The 23046-nt window shown below is 45.3% G+C and overlaps 1 protein-coding gene across 1 annotated transcript; it reads left to right on the top strand.

Moving 5' to 3' along the window:
• Window positions 1-9884: 9884 nt before the first annotated feature.
• LOC143840628 (vitelline membrane outer layer protein 1-like) lies at window positions 9885-17002 on the top strand. The gene is made up of 4 exons (XM_077344228.1): window positions 9885-10027; window positions 13377-13648; window positions 14000-14103; window positions 16328-17002. Exons 2-4 carry the CDS (start codon window positions 13472-13474, stop codon window positions 16617-16619), a joined length of 573 nt encoding a protein of 190 aa, XP_077200343.1. The 5' UTR covers window positions 9885-10027; window positions 13377-13471; the 3' UTR covers window positions 16620-17002.
• The last annotated feature ends 6044 nt before the right edge of the window (window positions 17003-23046 follow it).

Raw genomic sequence — 23046 nt, 5'->3', positions numbered from 1 at the left:
CAGCATTTATTGATTTCCAAGTTGACTCATGAATGTTACTTACCGTTCTTCTGTGGTTGCAGCACTGCTTCATTCAAGACAGATTCAACTTTGTCAGAGACCGACCTGTAGTACGATCTAGGAATCTTTTCTCGTGATGTGTACACATCAGTTTTTTCATCCTGCTATCAGGTCTGGCCCAAGAGTTTTTGCAAGTTTTTTGAAGCACTACAAAACTTGTGACTGGAGACTATAGCAGAATAAATCCGTGTGAGCAATGCGGCTTCTGCCTGTGATGCCTTTGTCTATTTGAAAAAACTGTCTTTGGTCATTGGATGTCGGCATCTTTAGAGGATCCAAGAGATTTTTAAAGACTCTTGTGCTCTAAAACAGCTGCATATGAAATGCAGGACAAAAACAAGCATGTTCACTTGTGTATGTTTAAACTGAACTACTGACTTTTCTGGAGTTTCTAGCACAGCAATTATTTTTAATATATGCATTACCTTCCCTCTTCTATTCCGTCAGTATAATCCTAAACTGAATCACACCTTTCTAAGCCCACTGACTTCAGTATATTTCAAATGATATAACCCTGCATAGGATGGCACTGAAAGTCTATAGCTCCTCTCATACTGAAGAAGTCATATATCAGCCCAACAGACTGGATCCTATTGAAAAGATCTGGAAGGGCGTAGTGGTGACTTTTACTGATTTCCCATTCCCACAGTAGAAGAAGAAGAGTCTCAAAGCGGCTTACAACTGCCTTCCCTTTCCTCTCCCCACAACAGACACCCTGTGAGGGAGGTGAGGCTGAGAGAGCCCTGATATTACTGAAGAAGAAGAAGAAGAGTTGTTTCTTATATGCCACTTTTCTCTACCCAAAAGAGTCTCAAAGCAGCTTACAGTCACCTTCCCGTTTCCTCTCCCCACACCCTGTGGGGTGGGTGAGGCTGAAAGAGCCCTGATATCACTGCTCAGTCGGAACAGCTTTATCAGTGCCGTGGCGAGCCCAAGATCACCCAGCTGGCTGCATGTGGGGGAGGAGCATGGAATCAAACTTGGCTCATCAGATTAGAAGTCTGCACTCCCAACCATGAAACTGGCTGTCCTGCTTCCCCATCAGGATGTTCTTTGGGCTGCAGCAGGAAGCCCAAGGCAATAAAGTTGTGCTATGTTGGCAGAAGTCATATTACTTGTGCTAAATCTTGACAGGATCCAAGCCTCAGTCTTCTGCTGAATATCAAACTATCTCCTTAGGACACAAGTCCTTGAACATTGTAGTTTTCCCTCAGTGTCTTAGCTTTCTTCTGCTAACTTGCCGATCATTTTCAATCCAGTTTTTGTACTAGTCATTCCTGAAACTTTATTATTTTTAATAATCTTTCTGCTTGCTAAATGACATGCTTAATGTTCTATCATTTTACTTCACGGTGACTCATTTTTGAGTATGTTTCAAAGAACACCCGACCTGGATAGCCCAGGGCAGGACATTGAAATATACTCAAAAATGAGTCACTGTGAAGTAAAATGATAGATAGCCCAGGCTAGTTTGTTCTCATCAGATATCAGAAGCTAAGTGAGATGGTCCCTGGAGAGTATTTGCATGGAAGACCACCAAAGAACACCAGCGTTGTGAAGTCGAGGCAGGCAGGGACAAACCACACCTGAACCTCTTGTGCCTTGACTCTCCTGGGGGATTGCAAAAAATATTCTCAGATTTCATTAAAAAACTAAATCTGATTGTCCACACTCAGGAATTATTGTCCCCCAATATCTCTATCCAAAGTACAGGAAAGTAGATGAAGACAACCCCTTTCAAAATCACACAAGCATTTTGCTCCAACCCACCCCAACATAAAAAATATGCATTATTTGTCAAATATAACATTCAGCATCGCTGCAACCCTTTGTCTCACTCCCAATCATTGTGAGTGTTGTGGAAGTAATTCTCATCTTCTCCATCCAAATTGTCCTATGGATTCAGAGTAGAACTCTCAGAGATCAGAAGCAATGGTTCTGAATATTAACTTGTTTGAGAAATTTGTTAATGCTATCTTATCACCAGACAGATCCTTAATTTTCTGCTTCATGAACTTTCCTCAATACAGCTGCTCCGCAGAACCTGCCGACCTCCATAAAATTATTTGTTCTTCATCATTCTTTTCAAGATACTTCGTCGCATGCTGGAAAAGGCTACTTCTCGCTTCTTGTTTTGACTGGCCCTTTGAGGTTGCAGAAACTTGACTCTTCCCATTTCTGTTCCATCTTCTTCTACAGATAAAATGGAAGTTTATTTCGTCCTGATTTGACCGCAGTTATTTCCTTTTTGCCTTTTGGAACTGTCCATACTTTGGCCACCTCATGAGAAGGAAGGACTCCCTGGAGAAGAGCCTAATGCTGGGAGCGATCGAGGGCAAAAGAAGAAGGGGGCGACAGAGAAGGAGGTGGCTGGATGGAGTCACTGAAGTAGTCAGTGGGAGCTTAAATGGACTCCGGGGAATGGTAGAGGACAGGAAGGCCTGGAGGATCTTTGTCCATGGGGTCACGATGGGTTGGACACAACTTAACACCTAACAATTTCTTTTTGGACAGCCTCTCTCTCAGTTTTCCTCCATTCTTAAACAACGCTGCTTGTTGGTTTTTCTCTTCCTCTCATTTTGACTGCGTTTCTCTTTTATTTTTACTCCCCTGCCATCGGCTTCCATGCCCTTTCCAGATCTAGTTTAAGCTTCTGTTTGTTTCCTAGTCTCTTAGTGCTTTGCCCTCCTGCTCCTCATTCTCCCCTACTTACCTCTTAGTTAGACCTTTCACTTTTTTTCTACTCCGAGACTCTCTTTTTCCCTCTTTTGCCATTTTTCCCCGCGGCACTCAACGCCCTCCAGTAGCTGTACTTCAAATGAGGTTTGAAAGCATATGTATTTTTGTGTATTTTTGTGCCATGCTTTCTCCCTTTCCATTTTGTCCTTTGAACCAGTAGGGTTTGCCTTTTTAGCATACATTGTATTTGACAATGCTTAGCTAGTTTGGCACTAAATAAATGGTCGTTCTTTAACTTTAATCAAGAGAGGCAGGTCACACCGATGTACGGGAAGCCCAGAAGCCCAGTTCTTAGACCAAAGAATGAACACAGTTGATCTCAAAAGGCAGAAGAGTTCAATTTCAGTGTCCCTTCTCTTAAGATGTGAAGAGTTTTCCCCTCTCAGCACCCACAGACCAAAGTGGAAGCAGATGTTGGCAGAACAGCTGGCAGCTGGTGCTTTAACGTGGTGCTTTAACGTGAGTTGCTAATGTCGTTACCATTAACGTCCGTAATGCTGGAGCAGAAAGACTGCTAAATAGGACATTTAATTGCAATGTTGATATAATTTGGTGTCGGCTTCCTAGTTTATGCCCCGAAGTTAACTAAACTGGCCATTATTTCTCATGCTGCAACAATGAACCTCTCCTTCCAAGGTGACTATTAGTGAAGAATAGGGCAAAGGGCAAGCAAATGAGGAGGAACCGCCAATCATGTTATGGTTGTGACACATTTCAATATAGTCACTAAGGCTCAGCTCCTTCCTGTACTGTTCGGGGAATGAGAGAAGCTACCAGCCATGCGGGATGAGCCCATGTTGCATCTCTGCCCCTTCTTCACCTTGCCTCACCCAGAAACTACCCTAGATGGCCCTTTATTTCATTTATTAAATTAAAATGCTTTTATCCTACCTTTTCTTTGTACAAGAGGCTGGCCCAATACAGCCAACAAATACTTGATAATAACAGGAAAAACAATAGAATCTAACTGATAAGAATGCCACAGGTTTATTTATGTATACCCCGTCTTTCTCCCCATTGGGAGCTCGAAGCAACTTACATTAATCACCCTCCATTTTATCCATTTTTACTCTTTGAGGTAGGTTCGGCTGAGGGACAATGACACCTCATGAACATCTATGCTGGAGTGGGAATTTGAACTTGGATTTCTCATAGTATGACACTCTAACTGGTTTGGGATTAAGAAGATGAGCTGGTGTGTTTACATCCCGTTTTTCATGGCCCAAAGGAGACTCAAAGCGGCTTACAATCGCCCTCCCTTCCTCTCTCCACAACAGACACTCTGTGAGGTAGTGAGGCCGAGAGAGCTCTGACAGGACTGCTCGGTCAGAACAGCACTATCAGGGCTGTGAGGAGCCGAACCTCACCCAACTGGCTGCATGTGGAGAAGCGGGGAATCAAACCCAGCTTGCCCAATTAGGAGCCACTGCTCTTAACCACTACACCACGCTGGCTCTTTGGGAAATCTCCCTCCGCCCCACGCAACTTCATTCAGTGGTCAGTCTGCCATATTTTATATAAATGGGATTTCAGCGTTATCTTCAAAGATAGCCTCATATAATTTGAACTACTGTAATGAAGGATGAAATTTCTTACAGCCCTTTGGGTTTCTTCCCCTTTTCCTCTCAAAGTGGAAAGTGTCTCTTTCACTTCTATTTCTTCAATTGAAAAACAATGCCTCACATCACAAACAGAACTAAGGCCTCAGGAAAAGAGTTCTCATTATGAAACCATCTTACATTGGGTTGTGACCCAGTTGTTAGGTTGTCGTGACTCCATCAGTTGAAAACCAATCTCCTAGAACAAATTGTATTAATACTGTCCAGTCTGGGCTAACGGTGTGGATTGTATTAAAAATCTTGTTCTTTCTCTAGCTGCCACTTCATCTTGGTTACCAGGAATCATCAGCAGCTGCAAATACAGCAGATCAGAAGCCAAGAGGCAGGATATTGTGGGACGTACCAGGATTGACAGGGCTCAGCTTATTGTGAAATAAGCAGAAAGAGGCAAGTTCTGATGTCCTAGGGAGGGACCCAGGGATCAGAATTTGTGTGCTATGCACCTATCTTAAGAATCAGTGAGCTATAATAAACCAGAATGTGGAGGAACAGCCCCAATGACCTGCAGTCCCATCTGTCATGACCGTAGGAATGCAGTCCAAGAATTCTCTCAGCACCAAGAAACAGGAGGCCCAGGCATTGGGATAAAACTGAAGTTAGTCTTTATTGAAGAAAAGCAGGAAGCATTCAAAAGGAGATCATCGGCAGGCAATCATTGTTGAAGCAAAATATTGCCCAGGGAGACCAGAGTAGTTATATCTTCTTAGCCCACACCCACCCACCACCATATTTTGGCCGTGTATAGTTTTTCCCACGTTCTGTTTGTTTGATCCGTAACTGTGGAGACAAGAGACGCAACAAAATTTGAGTCCAATGGCACCTTTAAGACCAACAAAGATTTATTCAAGGTGCGAGCTTTCGTGTGCATGCACACTTCCTCAGACAATGGGACAAAAAAGTCATAAGAGTACAGATATAAGCAGAGAGTAAATTAGTAGTAAATTAGTAAACACCTGAAGATTGGATAGTTCCTTGCTAAAATAACAAAATCTGTTTTTTGATTCCAGTTGTCATTCACAAAGGGGATATAAAAATGTCAAGGTTAGTGATTAATGGCAGATACTTTCTCAGTTGTGGAAAAGAGATTTTTGCTCGTCCCATCCATCTCCATCCAAGCGTGGAAGCATCCCCACAAATGACAAGCCCTGCTGTGTTTGTTCTCCTGTCTGAAGGCCAAAGAGGGGATTGCAAGGAATATAGATATAAGATTTGAATAAGGTTAGCTTATGCAATGAGATAAGAAACCAGTGTCCCTGTTGAGTCCTGGGGATTCTGTTGTTTTGAGAATTGTAATAACTTGCATCTCTGCAGTCTGCTTTTCCAGTCTGCACTTGAAGCTTTTTAGCAATAAAACAGCTACTTCAATGTCCCTCGTTGAATGTCCTAGAAGGTTGAAATGTTCCCCTATAGGTTTCTCAGTCTTGTCATTTTTTTTATGTCAGACTTGTGTCCATTTATTCTTTGGCAGAGGGTCTGACTTGTTTGCCCTATGTAGAGAACAGAGGGGCATTTAATGGCATATACAATTTTAGAAGATGAGCCTGTGAATAAACCTTTGATGGTGTAGGTGATGTTGTTAGGTCCAGTGATTGTATTGTCCAGGTGTATGTGGCAGCAAATTTGGCATCTGAACCAGTGTCCATCTTCAAATTAGATCTTGTACTGTTGTAAGTGAGGAGTTGTTTGAGATTGGGGAGTTGCCCGTTTGCAAGAAAAGGTTTGCCCACCAGGACTTGGGAAAGAGAACTGTCCTTTCTTAGGACAGCCATCCACGTTGTTTTTCCATCCACGTAGGTTCCCAAGGCCTTGGCACCTTCTTCTGGAGGACTGGCAAATACTCACAACCCTATCGCTCATCCACTGTAACCTGCCACCCCCTTGAGCCTTCACAGAATCAGCCTGTCCATCAGATGGCTATCCAGCCTCTGTTTAAAAATTTCCAAAGATGGAAAACCCACCACCTCCCGAGGAAGCCTGTTCCACTGAGGAACCGCTTTAACTGTCAGGAACTTCTTCCGGATGTTTAGACAGAATTTCTTTTGAAATTGTGGAGAAAGAGACTAGGCTTGTAGAGCAACAGGGGACGTGGGCTCCAATGATGTCTAGTGATATCAGTGGTCATGCAAACTTCCCTGAAAGGCTGCATAACCCCTGGACAGCTCTTGCATAATCCCTAGAACCCTGGGTAGGAATCCATGATCTAGGCAAGGTCAGATGTGGAGAAGGATTTTCTTCTAAGTCTGGCCCCCTGAGGAGTGTAGAAAAGAACTCTAAACACTCAAATAAAATGAACACCCCATTGTGAGTTATTTTATTTCTCCTTTGTAGGGAATTCTTTCTTTTCTCCTTTTAACGAGCATCTATAGCAGGGGTAGTCAAACTGCGGCCCTCCAGATGTCCATGGACTACAATTCCCAGGAGCCCCTGCCAATTCGCTGGCAGGGGCTCCTGGGAATTGTAGTCCATGGACATCTGGAGGGCCGCAGTTTGACTACCCCTGATCTATAGCAACAAATGTTAAAACAGAATCAACCTTTCCCCCCCAATCAAGACCTGCAACTAAAACTTCTTGAGCTCCAATTATGGTCCAACGTTAATATTTCTCGAAAATGGTTCCAGGTTGTTGATTTCTTGATTACTCTTTTCATTTTTAAAGGGTCACTCAGTGTCTGTGGGCTTCTACTAAAAATAGGGGATGATTTGCATTCTAATTTTAACGCAAAGTGGGAGCAAAGCCTTAGAAGAAACATCTTGGCAAATATTTTGTCATTCCTGGTTTGATTTAAATAGACCACACATCATCAAAGCTATGATAAAAGAAAATATCTACAAATTACCGCACTGATGTTTCAAAGCTGTTTTGACGAGACCTCCACTGTAGAGGTACTGAAAGTCTCGTCGGACTAGAGATTTCATGATTTGGCTGCCTTGTCCAAAGATACAAAACCAAATATTAAGGTAGTTTTCACCCAGAGACAATCTTGGTGTAGTAGTTAAGAGGAGTAGCCGCTAATCTGCGGGGCTGGATTTGATTCTACACTCCTCCACATACGGCCAGCTGCGCGACCTTGGACTAGTCACAGTCCTGTTAGAGCTGTTCTCACAAAGCAGTTCTCTCAGAGCTCTTCCAGCCCTACCTATCTCACAGGGTATCTGTTGTGGGGAGAGAAAGGGAAGGTGATTGTAAGCCACTTTGAGACTCTTTCTGGTAGTGAAAAGTGAGGCATGAAAAACTTCTTGTTGTTGTTTTATCCATCTCTGCTGCAACAGCTGATTTAGTGGGGAAAGGTGAGGCATGATGGAGGGGAAAAGTGGGGAAAAGTGAGGCATGATGGAGCTGCCCTCTCCCAATAAGTGTCCGTGTTTCTCCATAGCAATGCAGAAGTGTTGATTTTACAATTTAAAATGCATTAACTGCATAGCAATGTGGAAATGCACTTAAAAAAATTAATTTTGGGGTTTGGGGGGGGCAGTTCAGTTCAGTTCAAACTTTATTACAGTCCTTCAGACCAAGTTGTATGAAGTTAATACATAAAAGACCCAAAGAATATGGCCATCTTTAAACCGCCCGTGGCGCCACGGGCGCCACGGACTAAATAATTCGGTAAGGGGTGTGGAGGTGGGATTAGTCCGTGATGAGGAAGGGTCCGGATTGGACCCTTCCTCACGACAGACAATCGGAGGGACCAATTGGCAGGCGCAAAGCGCCTGCCGATTGGTCCCTCCGATTCCCAGCCCCAGCAACTGCGAGCCGCGCACAGCGCGGCTCGCAGTTCTTCCCGGCCTGACGCAGCGAGAGGCGCAAAGCGCCTCTCGCCGTGTCAGGCCGCCGACCCAGGGAGCTGCCTGGCGGCGCGCCTCTCGCCACGTCAGCCTGCCCCCGCTGAAAGAAGCTCACCGACGACGACGAAGGAGCCGCCGACCAGCCCGCCGACCAGCCCCCCTTCCCGCATCCCTGCCAATTCCACCCTTAAAACAACCGTGCACACAATCACCCACCTGCACGCCGCCCGCTAACCCCCCCACCCTCCCCGCACCCCGCCGCCACTTCCCACGCTTCGCTCACACACTCACCCGCGCCCACACCATCCGATCACCCTCCCACCCTCCCCAGACCCCTTCCCGTCCCGCCAACGCTTCCCACATTTCTAGCACCCCCCCAACCACACAATTACCCACCCTGCCACCGACCGATCACCCCACCACACTACCCAGACCCCTTCCCACCCCGACATGAGGTCCAAACAACCAGCCGACACATAACTCCCAGCTCCTGTCCCCGGCCTTCCCCACCACCCCTTTCCTATGCCGATCCACCCTCGCCGCCGCCACGCTCACCTTTCCTGGTCCTCTGCAGCCCGGCCCCTTCCTTCCCATTTCGCCGACGCTGGCCCCAGCCGCCCTGCTCTGCCCGCCTGCTCCACCGGCCCTAGAATGACCCGGGCATGCGCGGACTCACGCGCATGCCTGGTTGCAGAGCCCAACGCACTTCTGCCCCCCAAGCACCCCGCCCCCACGCTCCTGCATGCATGCCCGGATACCTGAGCATGCGTCCTTTGGGTGACGCCCTCCAACGTTTTCATGGCAGACTCAATACAGGGTGGTTTTCCAGTGCCTTCCCCAGTCATGACCGTTTACCCCCCAGCAAGCTGGGTACTCATTTTACCGACCTCGGAAGGATGGAAGGCTGAGTCAACCTTGAGCCGGCTGCTGGGATTGAACTCCCAGCCTCATGGGCAAAGCTTTCAGATGGCTGCCTTACCACTCTGCGCCACAAGAGGCTCTCTTGTTTTAACTGGGGCCAAAAATGGGGGGGACAGAAGTTTGAGTCCCTAAGACAACCACTGTGCTGTGATTGGTGGCTTCCTGTGATTGCCAAGCCGAGGTGTTTGGCGGGGGGGGGAGAAGTTTGCCTTGTTTTCCCTTGCCACCTTGTTGACAGGCAAAAAGCTGTGACGAAGCAGCGGGAAAATGTGGGATGGGTCTCCCATCAGGAAACTTGCAAACACGCAGCTTACAACCACGCGCTCGGAAGCAGGATGCAGCACGCGTTTTGAGCCTCTGTGCGGAATTGGTTCCAAAGTTTCCACCCACATGGCAGCCATCCAGGCTTTACCAAGGTTTTCCCCCAAAACTTTACAGAAAAGCAGGTTTGAGAAAGACTAAAGAAAAGCCAGGGAAACTCTGGAGAGTGTAAAATTCCACAATGTTGGTGGCAGAAAAACAAACCTGGACTAGGCACAAATAACCCTTCTAGTGGGAGTTAGGGCATATACAACAGTTCGTGTGCACATGCATGTGCAGGGAGGGGCCGAAACTTCCCAGGGACTCTAAAACCTCCTTCCACAGGCTTGAAGCTGACCTTCGGACATGCCAAAAAAAGGGGATTGACACTCTTTTACTTTAAGTACCTCCCTCCTACCCACATTTCCTATCCTCCTACCTTTGACTTTTGATTGTGGTTTATGTTCGTCATGGTGGGAGGCCCAGGGCAATACAGCCTCAGGAGGAACCTGTGCTGCCGATGACGCCTTAGCCTGACATTTTCCCGTTCTCCCCATATTCATATTTCCTTGCTCCTCTGGCTGTTGGACTAGCCTATTGAGTCTGTAAGTAGTACTGTATTGCTTCCTTCTTATCAGCTTTGTGAGCAGAGAAGGAAGGGTTACCACCTAAGTGAAATTTCACTCATGGCCACACGCTTGCCCTGACCGAGGTAAGGCCAAAAAGAAGAAGAGCTGGGTTTTGTTTTTAATACCCTGTTTTTCACTACCCAAAGGGGTCCCAAAGTGGCTTACAAACCCCTTTCCCTTCCTCTCTCCACAGCAGACCTCCTGTGAGGTAGGTGGGGCTGAGAGAGCTCTAAGGAAACTGGTCTGTGAGAACAGCGGCAAGAGAACTGTGACTGGCCCAGGGTCACCCAGCTGGCTGCATGTGGAGGAGGAGTGGGGAATCAAACCAGGTTCTCCAGAATAGATTCTGCTGCTCTTTCACCACTATACAATGCTGACTCTTGAAAAAGCACCCATAGTGCTGCTCTTGATTATAAAGCTGAAGGTGTGTGTGATAATCTCATATTTTCCACAGTCATTTTCCAGAGCAACCCCCCCCCCGTCACACACACACACACACACACACACACACACACACAAACCCTTGAGTGAATCCAGCAGGGATGTTGCTCTCAAAGATGGTTCAAAAGGTTGTTTTCCTCCTTCAGAATGAGGGTAGCATTGATCTTCCGCTGCTGTTTCAAGGAGGAGAAAGGGCATCGGAGGGTCTCAAGTAAATGACTTTTGCCTCATGGACTACCTCATCTTTTAACCTGGAAACCCTAGGGACTGAATCTTCTGCCATCGATCTTTGTCCCCAGGTTTACCCACACCAGAATTCCTTGGATGAATGATGGGATATAAATATGAATGAATGAATGAATGAGTGAGTGAATGAACGAACGGCAGTATTGGCTGCCTTATGCTGATTATGTTTTACTATGTTCATCATGTTTCCAGGACAGGGGACCACCAACAAAATCCAGGGTTGCTATGCAGGTCACTATGCAGATCTGGCAATGGCAAACTACCTCTGAACTTCTCTTGCCTTGAAAAGCCTCGGGTGGCCAGGTTGGCTGCACCTTGATGGAAAATCTTTACCATATAAGCCTATATTTCTTTTATATACCATATAAGCCTATATTTCTTTTATCTAAAGAAAAAGGGCCATGAAGGTGGACCTGTCCGGGCCCGGACACCACCCTGTCCAGGTGGTGCCCATCATTGTGGGCCTCCAATCAGGAAGCCACGCACCTGGGTAAGCTGCAGCTTTGCCGGGGGGGAGGGGGCATGGGGGGGCTTCCCTGCGGGCTGTGGAGCACACCTGGCACCTTGCTGAGACGCCGGGTGTGATCTGTGGGGGGCCGGGGATGGCTTCCTTGCAGCCTGCTGAGTACACCCAGTGCCTCGCGGAGGCGCTGGGTATGCTCTGCGGCTTATGGGAAAGCGCCTGGGGGGGGGGGGGCTTTCAAAGCCCGTTCTTACCAATGGGCTTTGAGGCTAGTGTGTATATATTTTTCAAGTGTGATCCCCATCTTCAGATTTAGTTATCTGAAGACTCCTGGTAGAGAAGACTCCGTTGAGTCTTTGAGACTCCTTCTGGTAGAGAAAAGCAGCATATAAGTATCAATTCTTTTTCTTATCCCCCACTCTCCAGTTCACAGAAAAACCTGAAATCTTTAAAAAAAAACAAAACATGAGGGGTTTCATGCCCTCCAAAGTTATTCATTCATTCATTCATTCATTCATTCATTCATTCATTCATTCATTCATTCATTCATTCATTCATTCATTCATTCATTCATTCATTCATTCATTCATTCATTTTCATGTTTGAAGCCAGCTCTTCCACAGAGGCTCAGGGTGGCTTACATAGTTTAAAACATATGATATTACTAAATAAGTTTTAAAATGCTAAAAGTTTAAAAGCAAGTCTGTCCATTTCACGTGGGGGTCACTGGAAATATATTCTCTCTGTCATACTTTTAAAAGTCTGTCCTTCCTCTGATTATCATTCTCGTCTCCATTTCATCTTCACCAAAAAACCCCTCATGAGGTGGGAAGTGCTGTGTGAGTCAGGGAGAGAGTCTGTGGCCCAAGATTCATTTCCTGGCCTTGAAGCCAAGCAAACACTACATCATACTGTTTATTTATTTCCCTCCCTGCCCTGGGGGTTCTCAAATTGTAGATAACACTGAATTCTTGGGACAGAAAAGAATAATCACAACCTATATAAATAAGCAGGGCCAGACAGGTGAGTGTACAATTGGCACTTTTAAAGAATCCATCCCTTTCCTCAATGTCTTTCTGGTCTATTTTTAAAGTGGCTTTTAAGATCAAGCCAAGGCATTTGAACTGTACATCTGTGACGGTGTGGGAGGACCAGTGGGAGTCCAATCTTACTACCTCATTAAGAATCTTTGGCCGGGGAAGCAAAACCATTTTTATTTAGATAAGTGTTTAATCTGAAATGTCAGAGCTGGGGTAGAATAATGCCGGGAGGGATATTGTCAGGCAAAGCAATCTCAGTCTCTCCTCCTGAGGGTTAATGGGTATAAAATCAAGTTGGTTCCATCTCACAGATATTTCTGGTCGGGCCAAACTACTCATGGGCCTCTTATCATTGTCAAGGCCAGAGCAGGGGATGGGATAATTGGCTAGGTGAGAACCAGAGAGCGTCAGAATTGGAGGGGGAAAGCAATGAGGCAGTTTTCCAGAGGGTTCTAATAGAATTGTGCAGTGTCATTGCCTAACCCAGGTAGGCCAAAAACTATAACTGGCCTAAGAATTAGAGAGAAAGAGGCTAGCTTGGATTTTCTGAGGCTATTTCTATGGACTGCTGTGCCTACATAGAAAGAATCCTTGAACTGTGTGCCACCTAATGCAATCCTTAAAGTGTTAGTAAGGATGTGCACCCAATTTTTTGATACGTTTCATGAATGAAATTGATTCACCAAATCACCAGAATCCCATTTTCAGCATAGGGTTTCAGATTCAGGTGATTCAGGTACAGCTAATTGATACAGCTCTATTACAATCTATGGGGCCACTAAAGGTAGTGGGAATTTTTGTCTGTCTACCTATTCAATGGTCTGGGAGGGGTTTGAGTTAGAGACACCAGATTTGCAGTTTTGTCACCTTTTATTTGTGCTTCTTGTCTGTCTTTAACAATTTTGTCAGGTGGATAGCTGTGTTGGTTTGAAGCAGCAGAATGAAATTTAAGACCAGCAAAGTTTTATTTAAGGTATAAGCTTTTGTGTGCAAGCATACTTCTTCAGTCCACTGAGGCTTTTCATTTCTTGTGGCTTCAGAACTAATCTTTGTGCATTCTCCTTTATGCACTTGATAGTTCTTCCAGTTCATGTTCACTTGAAATTATTAATGCACATATGTTCTTTTGTAATAGGGATCGTGGCACTAGACTTTGGAAGAAACCCTGAATTCTTGTAGCTGCTGTTCTTCAACCACATTTCCACCACGAGTCAAAGTGGATTGCATACAATGGGTCTTTTCTCAAGTAGTGTGATTATCATTCTCATGTCCTGCTGCTGCTGGGTTACAACATATTCAACTGGTGGCCATCATGTTACAGAGATCTCTGTGTCAAATGGCGGGCCATGGGGCTACTGGGGAGTTCCAGAAAATTGTTCAGGTGGTGCTATTGGTTTCTCACTGAAGGTAAAACTGTCTTCTCAGTTCCTCTCATGCTGATTAGCTGTCCTGGTTTTTCTGTTCTCCCCTCTTCCATGGTGACTGAGGGGAAATTTCACATTCAGATACATTAACATCTGAAACCTGAACCCAGAAGGAGATCTTGACCTCTATGTCCTATTGTTGGTTCTCCAGGGGAATAGGTTGGGCACTGTGTAAGAAAGGATACTGAACTTGATAAACCATTGGCCTGATGCAGCTGGGTTCTTCTTAGGTTCTTATGTCCTTAAAGAAATCAGTGTGTCTTACTCTTATGTAACTGTAGAAACATTAGAACATCCCCTAGAACACCCTGCCTCTTTATCTCTCCTACCTCAGATAGAGCCATATCAAGGAGGCAATGTGGACAATGATGACACATCTCTGAATGGCATCCGTCTTATATGCTCTGATGGTTCATATATCTCATCCGTTGTTTCAAAGTGAGTATCTCTTTGTGATCTAGTGCTGCTGTTTAAATGCAACAGGCTCATCCCTCTGTGCACTCCCCATGTTTACCTTGTTGTCCCCTGTCATTAGCAGGGATCTAGAGATGGTCTTAGCTAAGGGTCAAATGGGGCAGCTGTCTTGGGCTGGGAAGGGCCCTGATCACCCAAAGCCCCATCATTCATGAAGGGAGAAAGAAAAGGGAAAGGCAAATAGAGTCCTGCTACCACCCACACATGCCATCCAAGGGCTGAACATCACTTCTGTCTCAGCGGTCAACTTGGTGTTGACAGTAACTTGTTCCAGCCTCAGGCAGCAGGTGCCAACCTTCACCCCTCCCTGGTGCAGTCATTCTGGGGCCCCATAGAGGACTATTGTCCAGGGCTCCAGATTCACTAAAACCACCCCTGTGTAATCGTTTTCTTTCCTCTGCCTGGCTGTGTTTCTTTGGGGTCTTCAGCATTAACACCCCATCTTGGATGACTACGGAACAAGTAACTTGTTCCAGCCTCAGGCAGCAGGTGCCAACCTTCACCCCTCCCTGGTGCAGTCATTCTGGGGCCCCATAGAGGACTATTGTCCAGGGCTCCAGATTCACTAAAACCACCCCTGTGTAATCGTTTTCTTTCCTCTGCCTGGCTGTGTTTCTTTGGGGTCTTCAGCATTAACACCCCATCTTGGATGACTACGGAACAAAACCTAAAGAAGGCTTAGGCTTAATTTGGTCTACCAAAGCCACTTGGAACCAAAGAACTGACCTAATTATAGACGGTCTGCTTCTGGTTCCATTCTCTCACCAATATCTGTATAAATGAGATCTTCCAAAGCGTCAGCATTGCATGTCATTGTGATGTAGATCAGGGGTAGTCAACCTGTGGTCCTCCAGATATTCATGGACTACAATTCCCATGGGCCCTTGCCAGCGTTTTCTGGCAGGGGCTCGTGGGAATTGTAGTCCATGAACATCTGGAGGACCACAGGTTGACTACCCCTAATGTAGATGACACTTGACTTTATTTAATCCATTATCCTCCTTCTGCTTCAGGGGGTTCCGATATGGTGGTAGTGGACACCAAGGCCCTTCCTCCCTTTCTGGTACCTATCAAGTGTTTTTAGAATATGAGTGGGGTCAAGTAGGGTTCCTCCCCAGCAGGGTTTCTGATTGGTCATTGGAGATCTGAGTGTCTGTGTAGATTAAAATAATGTCCAGGCAGCAACTTCCAACACAGTATTGGTTTTATTCTCTCATTCTTCTTTCCCAGTGTTGTTTTTTAAACACTCTTCCACCCAGAGCTTCCTCTTCAGAGTTGGCCAAACTGTGGCTATCCATGGACTACAATTCCCATGAGCACCTGCCAGCTGCCAAAGCACACTAAAAGTGCATTATCCATTTTTAGAAGTTTTTAATAGGTGCTACTAGGCCATTTTTAGTTGCCAGGGCTTTGAATAGGATATAGACCCTAGGCATCTTTTCGTGGGGAGGGAGATATCTGGGTTGCTTTGCATGTTTTATGTTTCAAATTGTGATTTCTAAAGCACCTTGAGTCTTGAAGAAATGTGGGGTTTAAATATCAAAATCAATCAATCAATCAATCAATCAATCAGTATCAAAGTTTAGTAGATTGGGTTTGATCCGTTGAGTTTTCTGTCCTCCAATAGGAAGATGTCACCCAACTTCCCCATCTTATTGCAGCCCTCCGTGCCCTGTGCCATGTTATCTATGATCTTCCTTTGACTTCCAGTATTGGCTTTTCAAGGGTTACACCAGACTGCTGTGGGAATCAGATGGCAGGGAAAAGAGCATCATCCCAAGAAGAAGAAGAAGAAGAAGAGTTGGTTCTTATATGCCGCTTTTCCCTACCCGAAGGAGGCTCAAAGCAGCTTACAGTCGCCTTCCCATTCCTCTCCCCACAACAGACACCCTGTGGGGTGGGTGAGGCTGAGAGAGCGCTGATATCACTGCCCGGTCAGAACAGCTTTATCAGTGCCGTGGCGAGCCCAAGGTCACCCAGCTGGTTGCATGCGGGGGAGCGCAGAATCGAACCTGGCATGCCAGATTAAAAGTCCACACTCCTAACCACTACACCAAACTGGCTCAAGAAGACATCTTGACAGACCCATCCCATTGCTAGTCCATCTTGATGCTCTAAGGATATTATATATTATGGGCAGAAAAATATGCATATTTCTTGGGTTAATTCCCTTGTTTTTCTTCAGCAGATGGGGTACCTGGTCTGGGAGTTACTATTGCCCAAGAGGTGGTAAACTGGTGTCCTTCTCTCTGCGGGTAGAGGTACCCCAAGGGTTTTGGGATGATACAGCGGCCAACAATATCCAGTTCAAATGTGAAAATAACCACTTACTGGTCGGCAACTCTCACCAATGGGGTGATTTTGGCCCGTGGAGTGCAACCTGCAAGAGTGGGATATGCGGGATACAGACAAAGGTGGAGGCAGAGCAAGGACCCAGTGATGACACAGCACTTAATGATGTGATATTCACATGCTGTTAATGGAAACGGACCACGTCTTCCCTGAGAACAACAGACCTGCCTGTTAGTGTTGCTGTGAGTTTGCTAGGACAGGCATGTTATTCCCAGTTACATCGTATCATTTAGACAGTGAGTGGTACCTTTCTAAATTTTAAAATATGCATTTGTAATCTCTGGATGAGACACCATTAAAACCCAATGCTGATGTTTTTCTCTTGTGCATTAAATAAACCGTTAGAAAACTAGACTTCTGTCCCAGGGCCCAGTCTAGCTGGATGTGGTTAGATTCTAGTTTATTCATGCAGTGTGCTTTCTTTTGTATGTCACTTTGGGCCTCTCCAGGGAGAACATTCAGGTATAAATTAATATTCAAAATCTCTCTGTTTCAAATCCCATAGTGAAAAATTCACATTTTAATGTTGATATAAATACACTGATGTTCAAAGTTATTTTTATCGATTCGTATTGATGCTGTGGAGTTAGGCTATGCTATAAGAGATATTTTAGTCTGGGGAAAAAATATGTTTGTAAAAGTCATTTGGAAAGGCCATTTTGAGTCCTCATTGGGGAGAGAGACTGACAGAGCAAGCGAGAAAGAGAGGTAAGTAATGGAAAATTCCATGGCCAGGCGCTAGCAAGAGAAGGTTTTCCAGCCTTCCAAGGATTGCGACATTTAGGGAAGGGTAGCCAACCCTGGGTTAAGAAATTCCCAGAGATCTAAGATGGAGCCTAGGAAGGATGGAGTCTGAGGAGGGGAAGGAGCGCAGCAAGGGTGTGATCCCACCCAGCCAACCTTCTGAAGCTGTGGTTTTCTCCAGGAAGCTGGCCGTGGTCAGCAGTGTTATGGAAGACCACCAAGGAAGTCTATAGTCACTACTACCCAGAAGCAAGCTATGGCGAGCTCTCTTGGAATGTCTCTCACTAGGAAAAAACAGCTGCAGCAGGAAACGTCAGACTGTTGCCATCTGCTTCCCCAAAATTCCTCATCATCCTCCTGGATCCTTCTACCGCCCCTGATGGGGCACACCACTCCCTTTGGGAACCCTAATTTAGATTACTTTTGAAGCATCAAAGTGTCAGACAAATAACATGGAGCCCTGACCAAAGATTTCTCTCAACGTTACTGAAAAGAGAAATCTTATATGTTGAGACTGTTTCAAGTGGTATAACTTTTCTATGTCTGTGAAGGATAAAAGATGCAAAAGGCATGGAAATCAATTTGTCAAGTTTCTTGAAGCCTATGGGTTGCATTCAGATAACCAATTGATCCATGTAGTTTTAGTTTGACAGTGTAATGGTTAGACGCTTTCAGCACATGCTTACGGTGAGATGATTGATTTTAATCCCCAAAGATTGTTGTTGTTAGGTGCGAAGTTGTGTCCGACCCATCGCGACCCCATGGACAATGATCCTCCAGGCCTTCCTGTCCTTTACCATTCCCCAGAGTCCATTTAAGCTCACACAGACTGCTTCAGTGACTCCATCCAGCCACCTCATTCTCTGTCGTCCCCTTCTTCTTTTGCCCTCAATCGCTCCCAGCATTAGGCTCTTCTCCAGGGAGTCCTTCCTTCTCATGAGGTGGCCAAAGTATTTGAGTTTCATCTTAAGGATCTGGCCTTCTAAGGAGCAGGCAGGGCTGATCTCCTCTAGGTTTGTTCTCCTTGCAGTCCAAGGGTTAGTGGCTGTCCATGAGGAAACCCCCTGTAATGAGATTTTTGGTGCCTTATGGAGCCATTGTTAACACAGCATGTAACTCTGCCTCATATATAGGATGACAGGGAGGTCAAATGAAATTAATGGGGGAGAAATGGCAGTGTTAGGCTGAACGCTACACCGAGTGGCAGGTATGGACATCTTAAATGGATAAAAATGCACAACCGTTTCCTCCACATTCACTCAAATGCTAAAATATTATATTTGCGCTGTAGAATTCGGGAGATGGTCCTGCTTAGGGTAAACGTATGAACTCAAGTAAGTTTCATCTGGAATGAAAGTCATGACTGGGCAGAGGAACAGGAGGCATATGATGACCTAGGGTTGTTAGCTTTTTGCCCTCTTGATATCAGTTTGATCAGTGTTCATTATTACACCATGAAAAACTTCAACAGCCCTTTCCCACATTTTAAATCTCTATTACTGGAACCAGACAGTTCACTCTGGCCAGCTGACAGCCCTCCTGTACCTGGAGAAGTGGGTTTCACTGGTCCTATGCTGACTCTTGGGCATGTGGTCATTGTGCCTGCCCCACAACAGATATCTGCCCTCCCACTTACTTACACACATGTGCATGCTCTCTCACTCACATGCAAACACACAATTTTCTTTCTGTAGTTTTTTCCCTTAGATTTCTCCAAAACAACTACCCCCAAAAGAGTGGCAGATTTTGAAAAAAATCAACTGCTTTTCCACCTGGAAGGAATGCATTTGTGGAAAGTTTCTTTTTTACCTTATACATCTACGGTCAGACCCTCGTTCTGCATTTTAGCTTCACAACTTTTTGTAATACTGCTTTGAATCTCTTATTTTGCAGATTCTCAGCCCTTTCCCCCCCTTAATTTTGAAGATTAAAAAAAAAATCATGACAGAACAACCCTTCTCCCCAACCCGCCTCCCCACACAGAGTTGGAATTTAGGCTTTTGGTCAAGGGTCTAGCTTCGTTAGTTCATTAATTAGTTCATTAGTTCATTCTTTGATTTGATTTGATTTCTATACCACCCCACCCAGGAGACTAGCTCAGGGTAGTGTATGACATAAACATTTAAATACAGAGGTTAAAAAATTACAATTTAAGTGTAAGATTAATTTAAAAAGTCATTGGCACAAGCAAGTTAAAATCAGCAGTGGTATCTCATCTCTCAGTTTAGGCAAGAACCTGGCAGTGATTTGGAGCTTCTTCCATTCCACGTTGTTAACTAACAGGTGGATGGGTGGGGGGGGGGATGTTATTTAGCTTTGGCCCCAATGGAAAGCCTGGTGGGAGAACTCCATTTTACTGTACTAGTTCCCAATGCAGTCAAGATGTGTTCCAGGAGCTCATTCCACCAGGTAGAGGCCAGAATGGAAAATGCCCTGGCCCTGGGGGAGGCCAAACCCACCTGTTTGGAGCCAGGGACCACCAACTGGTTGTTATTTGTAGAACAAAGCATTATCCGGGGGGGGGGGGGAAGGTACAGATAGAGAGGCGGTCTCTCAGATATGCAGGGCCCAGACCGCAGATGGCCTTATGGGTAAGCACCATGCTTCTATGTTTGTGGTTGTTTCATTCTTGCATGTTGTTGCTACTATCAACATGTCTCTTCAGACAGGTTTTATAGGAGTATCGTAAATATTTTATTCCCCAGCTCCATCCCCAGCTCAAATTTGTAGGAGGCCACTTTAGATAGACTGTAGCACGAGGAGGAGAGATGAGATTTCCATTTGTGTTGTACAATGAAACAGATCATTTGAAAGGAAAGAGAAATTGGTCCTGAAATAAGATTTGTGTGTGCAGAAACAGAATGACCAATCTCTCTTTGTAGGATCCCTGCTTCTCCAGATACCAATCAGGAACAAATTGTCCTTTCCTTTCTTACGTGTCCTTGGCAATGACAATAGAGCTTTCCCCTAAACCATCTAATCTTCAAAATCTCATTAAAATGCCTGTCAATAATGAAAGAACTTTAAGAAAGTTAATTCTACTTCCTCCATCCCACAATAAAGAACAATAAAAAAGCCTTCTGCAGAACTCATAGACAAGTCAGTGTGGTTTTGTGCATTATATACAGATTTGACACAACAAATATTAGGAATCTAGCCTCATTGTGAGATGTATGAAAATTGGAAACGAATTGACACATCAAGGTCCCCTAATACCATCTTGAGATTCAGGTTAATTTTTTTTTTTAGCTGGAATTCTGGAATTATTTGGTTTCATTATTCCTTATGGGGGAGGCTTTTGGGGGGCAGTGCCAGAGGGGTTGGCTTTTCAACCAAATGATACCAAAATTCAGGACACATAATACTTTTCTGTCCCCCAAAGACTCCCCAAATTCCAAGTGAATTTGAATGGGTCCAGTTCTAAGGGCCCAGGAACAAGGTGTCCCAGCCATCCTCCTTGTTTTTAAGGGGGGATGGACCCTATGCTGTCTCCAGGTAAAAGCCAGTAGCTAAACAGAAAAGCACAACTTTTGCCCAAAAGCCTACTTATGCAAACTGAAGCAACAAGTCCAACAGTACCAACATACCATCAAAGAATCTCAGCAGAATCAACTGATAGAAGAGACACTATTCCAAGCCCTACATAACCAGGACCATACCATGGAAACCAGGTAGGGGCCAGGGCCAATATGGCAGCACACCTAATAGACTGAATCACTGACAAGCCAAAGAATACAAGCCAAATCAACCTGGCAAGCCAGTATTAAGACAGCACTAATGTCACCATCCCAAAGGAAGCTAGAGGGAAGGGTTGTTTTGGTCACCCATGTTGTCCTCTCCCTGAATTCTGTAGCCGTCATGGGCTTGCAGGTGCCTAAAGACACAGCTGCAGCTGTTCTTTACCACCAGCATTCCTGCTTCCTCCCTCCCTCCCGGTGTAAAAAAACATAACAGCAATACCATGTGCATGAACTTCATTTTAGCTGTTTCTGTGGGCTGTGCTTATTTTAAATGACAAACTCATGTCTCCTTTCCTACCACCTCTTCTTCATTGCAATGATATTTGTGCATGTGTGTGGGGTGTGTGTGTGTGTGCTTGTTTCTGAGAGTGGCAAGAATGTCATTTTTTGACACCATATTTATTTTCTGCTTTGAATCGTGCAAAGAGGTGCTGGGGTTCAGCCCCCCCCTTTTTTAGTATTTTTTAGAACACACTTTAGAATGTGGATTGTATATAGTGTCAATCAAATGGGACAACTTCTCTGAAGCTGGGTTCTATTTCTAAGTTTAAAATTTTTGGGACAGCATTTTCTCTCTACTCCTCAATACATATCTAGAGGATGCAGGCATAAGCATGTGCTCACTTCACTTACTTTCAAAGTCTAGGGCTGGGAGGTTGAATAGCTTCAAGCTGACCTTGAGGATGACCAGTTGCTCAACCTTCTAACAGAGGGCTCTTGAGTAGTGTGGGCTGACAATGGCCCCTTCTGCACACATTGGATAATGCACTTCCAGTGTGCTTTTGCAGCTGGATTTTCCTGAAGACAGGTTGGAAATTATCTCTTTTTATTATCTTGGCAAGGATGAGAGGTCAGTGAAATCAGCTGCTTTGGGTCTCCATTGGGGAGCTGAGTATAATCAAAGTCAATGTGCATAAAAATAGAGCTGAAGATATCTATCCATCTATCCATCCATCCATCCATCCAGCCATCCATCCATCGTCTATCCCAGGGGTAGTCAAAGTGTAGCCCTCCAGATACATGGACTGCAATTCCCATGAGCCCCTGACAGTGAATTCTGGCAGGGGCTCATGGGAATTGTAGTCCATGGACATCTGGAGGGCCACAGTTTGACAATCCCTGCTCTATCCAATCTATCCAATCCCTATCATCTCCATTCCTGGCCAGCTAGCTTGAGGTGGTTTACGTCAATATAAAACACTGATCAACCTTGGTGGTAAAGGGTGATCCCAACCCACAACCTGACCCCCCTTCCCTTCTCCCCCCTTGCCAGCTCCATGGACCACATCTGCCACCTAACGCCACTTGGCGGGGCATTCAGAGGAGGTACTCAGTTGATGTTCTACCACCCAGCCTCAACCAAACACCTGGTGGAAGAGCTCTTTTTTACAGGCCCTGTAGAACTACGAAAGCTCTGGCAGTGTGCTTTGCTCTTATTATAAGGGTTTTTGTGTAAAACAACAGCACTGAAGAATGACTAGTCCTGTACATTCAGTAGACATATAACCCGTATTTTTAAAGATATGGTAGAAGTTTTTATACACACACACACACACACACACACACACACACACACACATAAACATGTTCAGCCTGGAGAAGAGGAGCCCTACTGGTGATGGTGATGTTGCTGGCAAGACATTGACATCTCTTCCCCGGGAGCCCAGAAGTGACATCAGTCCATCAGTGGAGAATACACTGTAGTCACTTCCTGGAGCATGGAGAACGGCATTGCAATGGGATGCTACTGACACCCCCCTGGCTGCCCCTCTGAGTCATTTCTCCCCCTGGCTGGCCCTCTGAGCACCAGTAGGGGATGCCCTGATCAAAGTGGGAGAATGGCAAGCCTGTTAGTTTTGAGAAAAGATCTGTGCCCCCATTTTTCCACATGGTACATAACTCTGTAAGCTTCTCTCATGTCTGACTTACTTACATTTTGCCTGAGGCCAGGCCAGGAAGATCAGGTCCCTCCCTGCTTAAGCCTTCTGCCGGAGACCTGAGCAGCAGTACCCCCTGGGGTAGTTGTTAGGGTGGTGGTCGCGGTTGTCTTATTGTAATTTTATTGTATTTT

Source organism: Paroedura picta, chromosome 6 (genome assembly GCF_049243985.1).
Source record: "Paroedura picta isolate Pp20150507F chromosome 6, Ppicta_v3.0, whole genome shotgun sequence".
Taxonomy (NCBI): Eukaryota; Metazoa; Chordata; class Lepidosauria; order Squamata; family Gekkonidae; genus Paroedura; species Paroedura picta.
The sequence above is the reverse complement of the archived record's forward strand: the minus strand, read 5'-3'. Positions and strand labels throughout refer to the sequence as shown.

Bases quoted from the DNA above. Each gene is read 5' to 3' on its own strand.
- LOC143840628 (XM_077344228.1), top strand. From the start codon at position 13,472: ATGGGTCTTTTCTCAAGTAGTGTGATTATCATTCTCATGTCCTGCTGC. The intron at 13,649-13,999 runs GTAAAACTGTCT...CTCCTACCTCAG, and splicing joins CTATTGGTTTCTCACTGAAG to ATAGAGCCATATCAAGGAGG. The intron at 14,104-16,327 runs GTGAGTATCTCT...TTTCTTCAGCAG, and splicing joins ATCTCATCCGTTGTTTCAAA to ATGGGGTACCTGGTCTGGGA.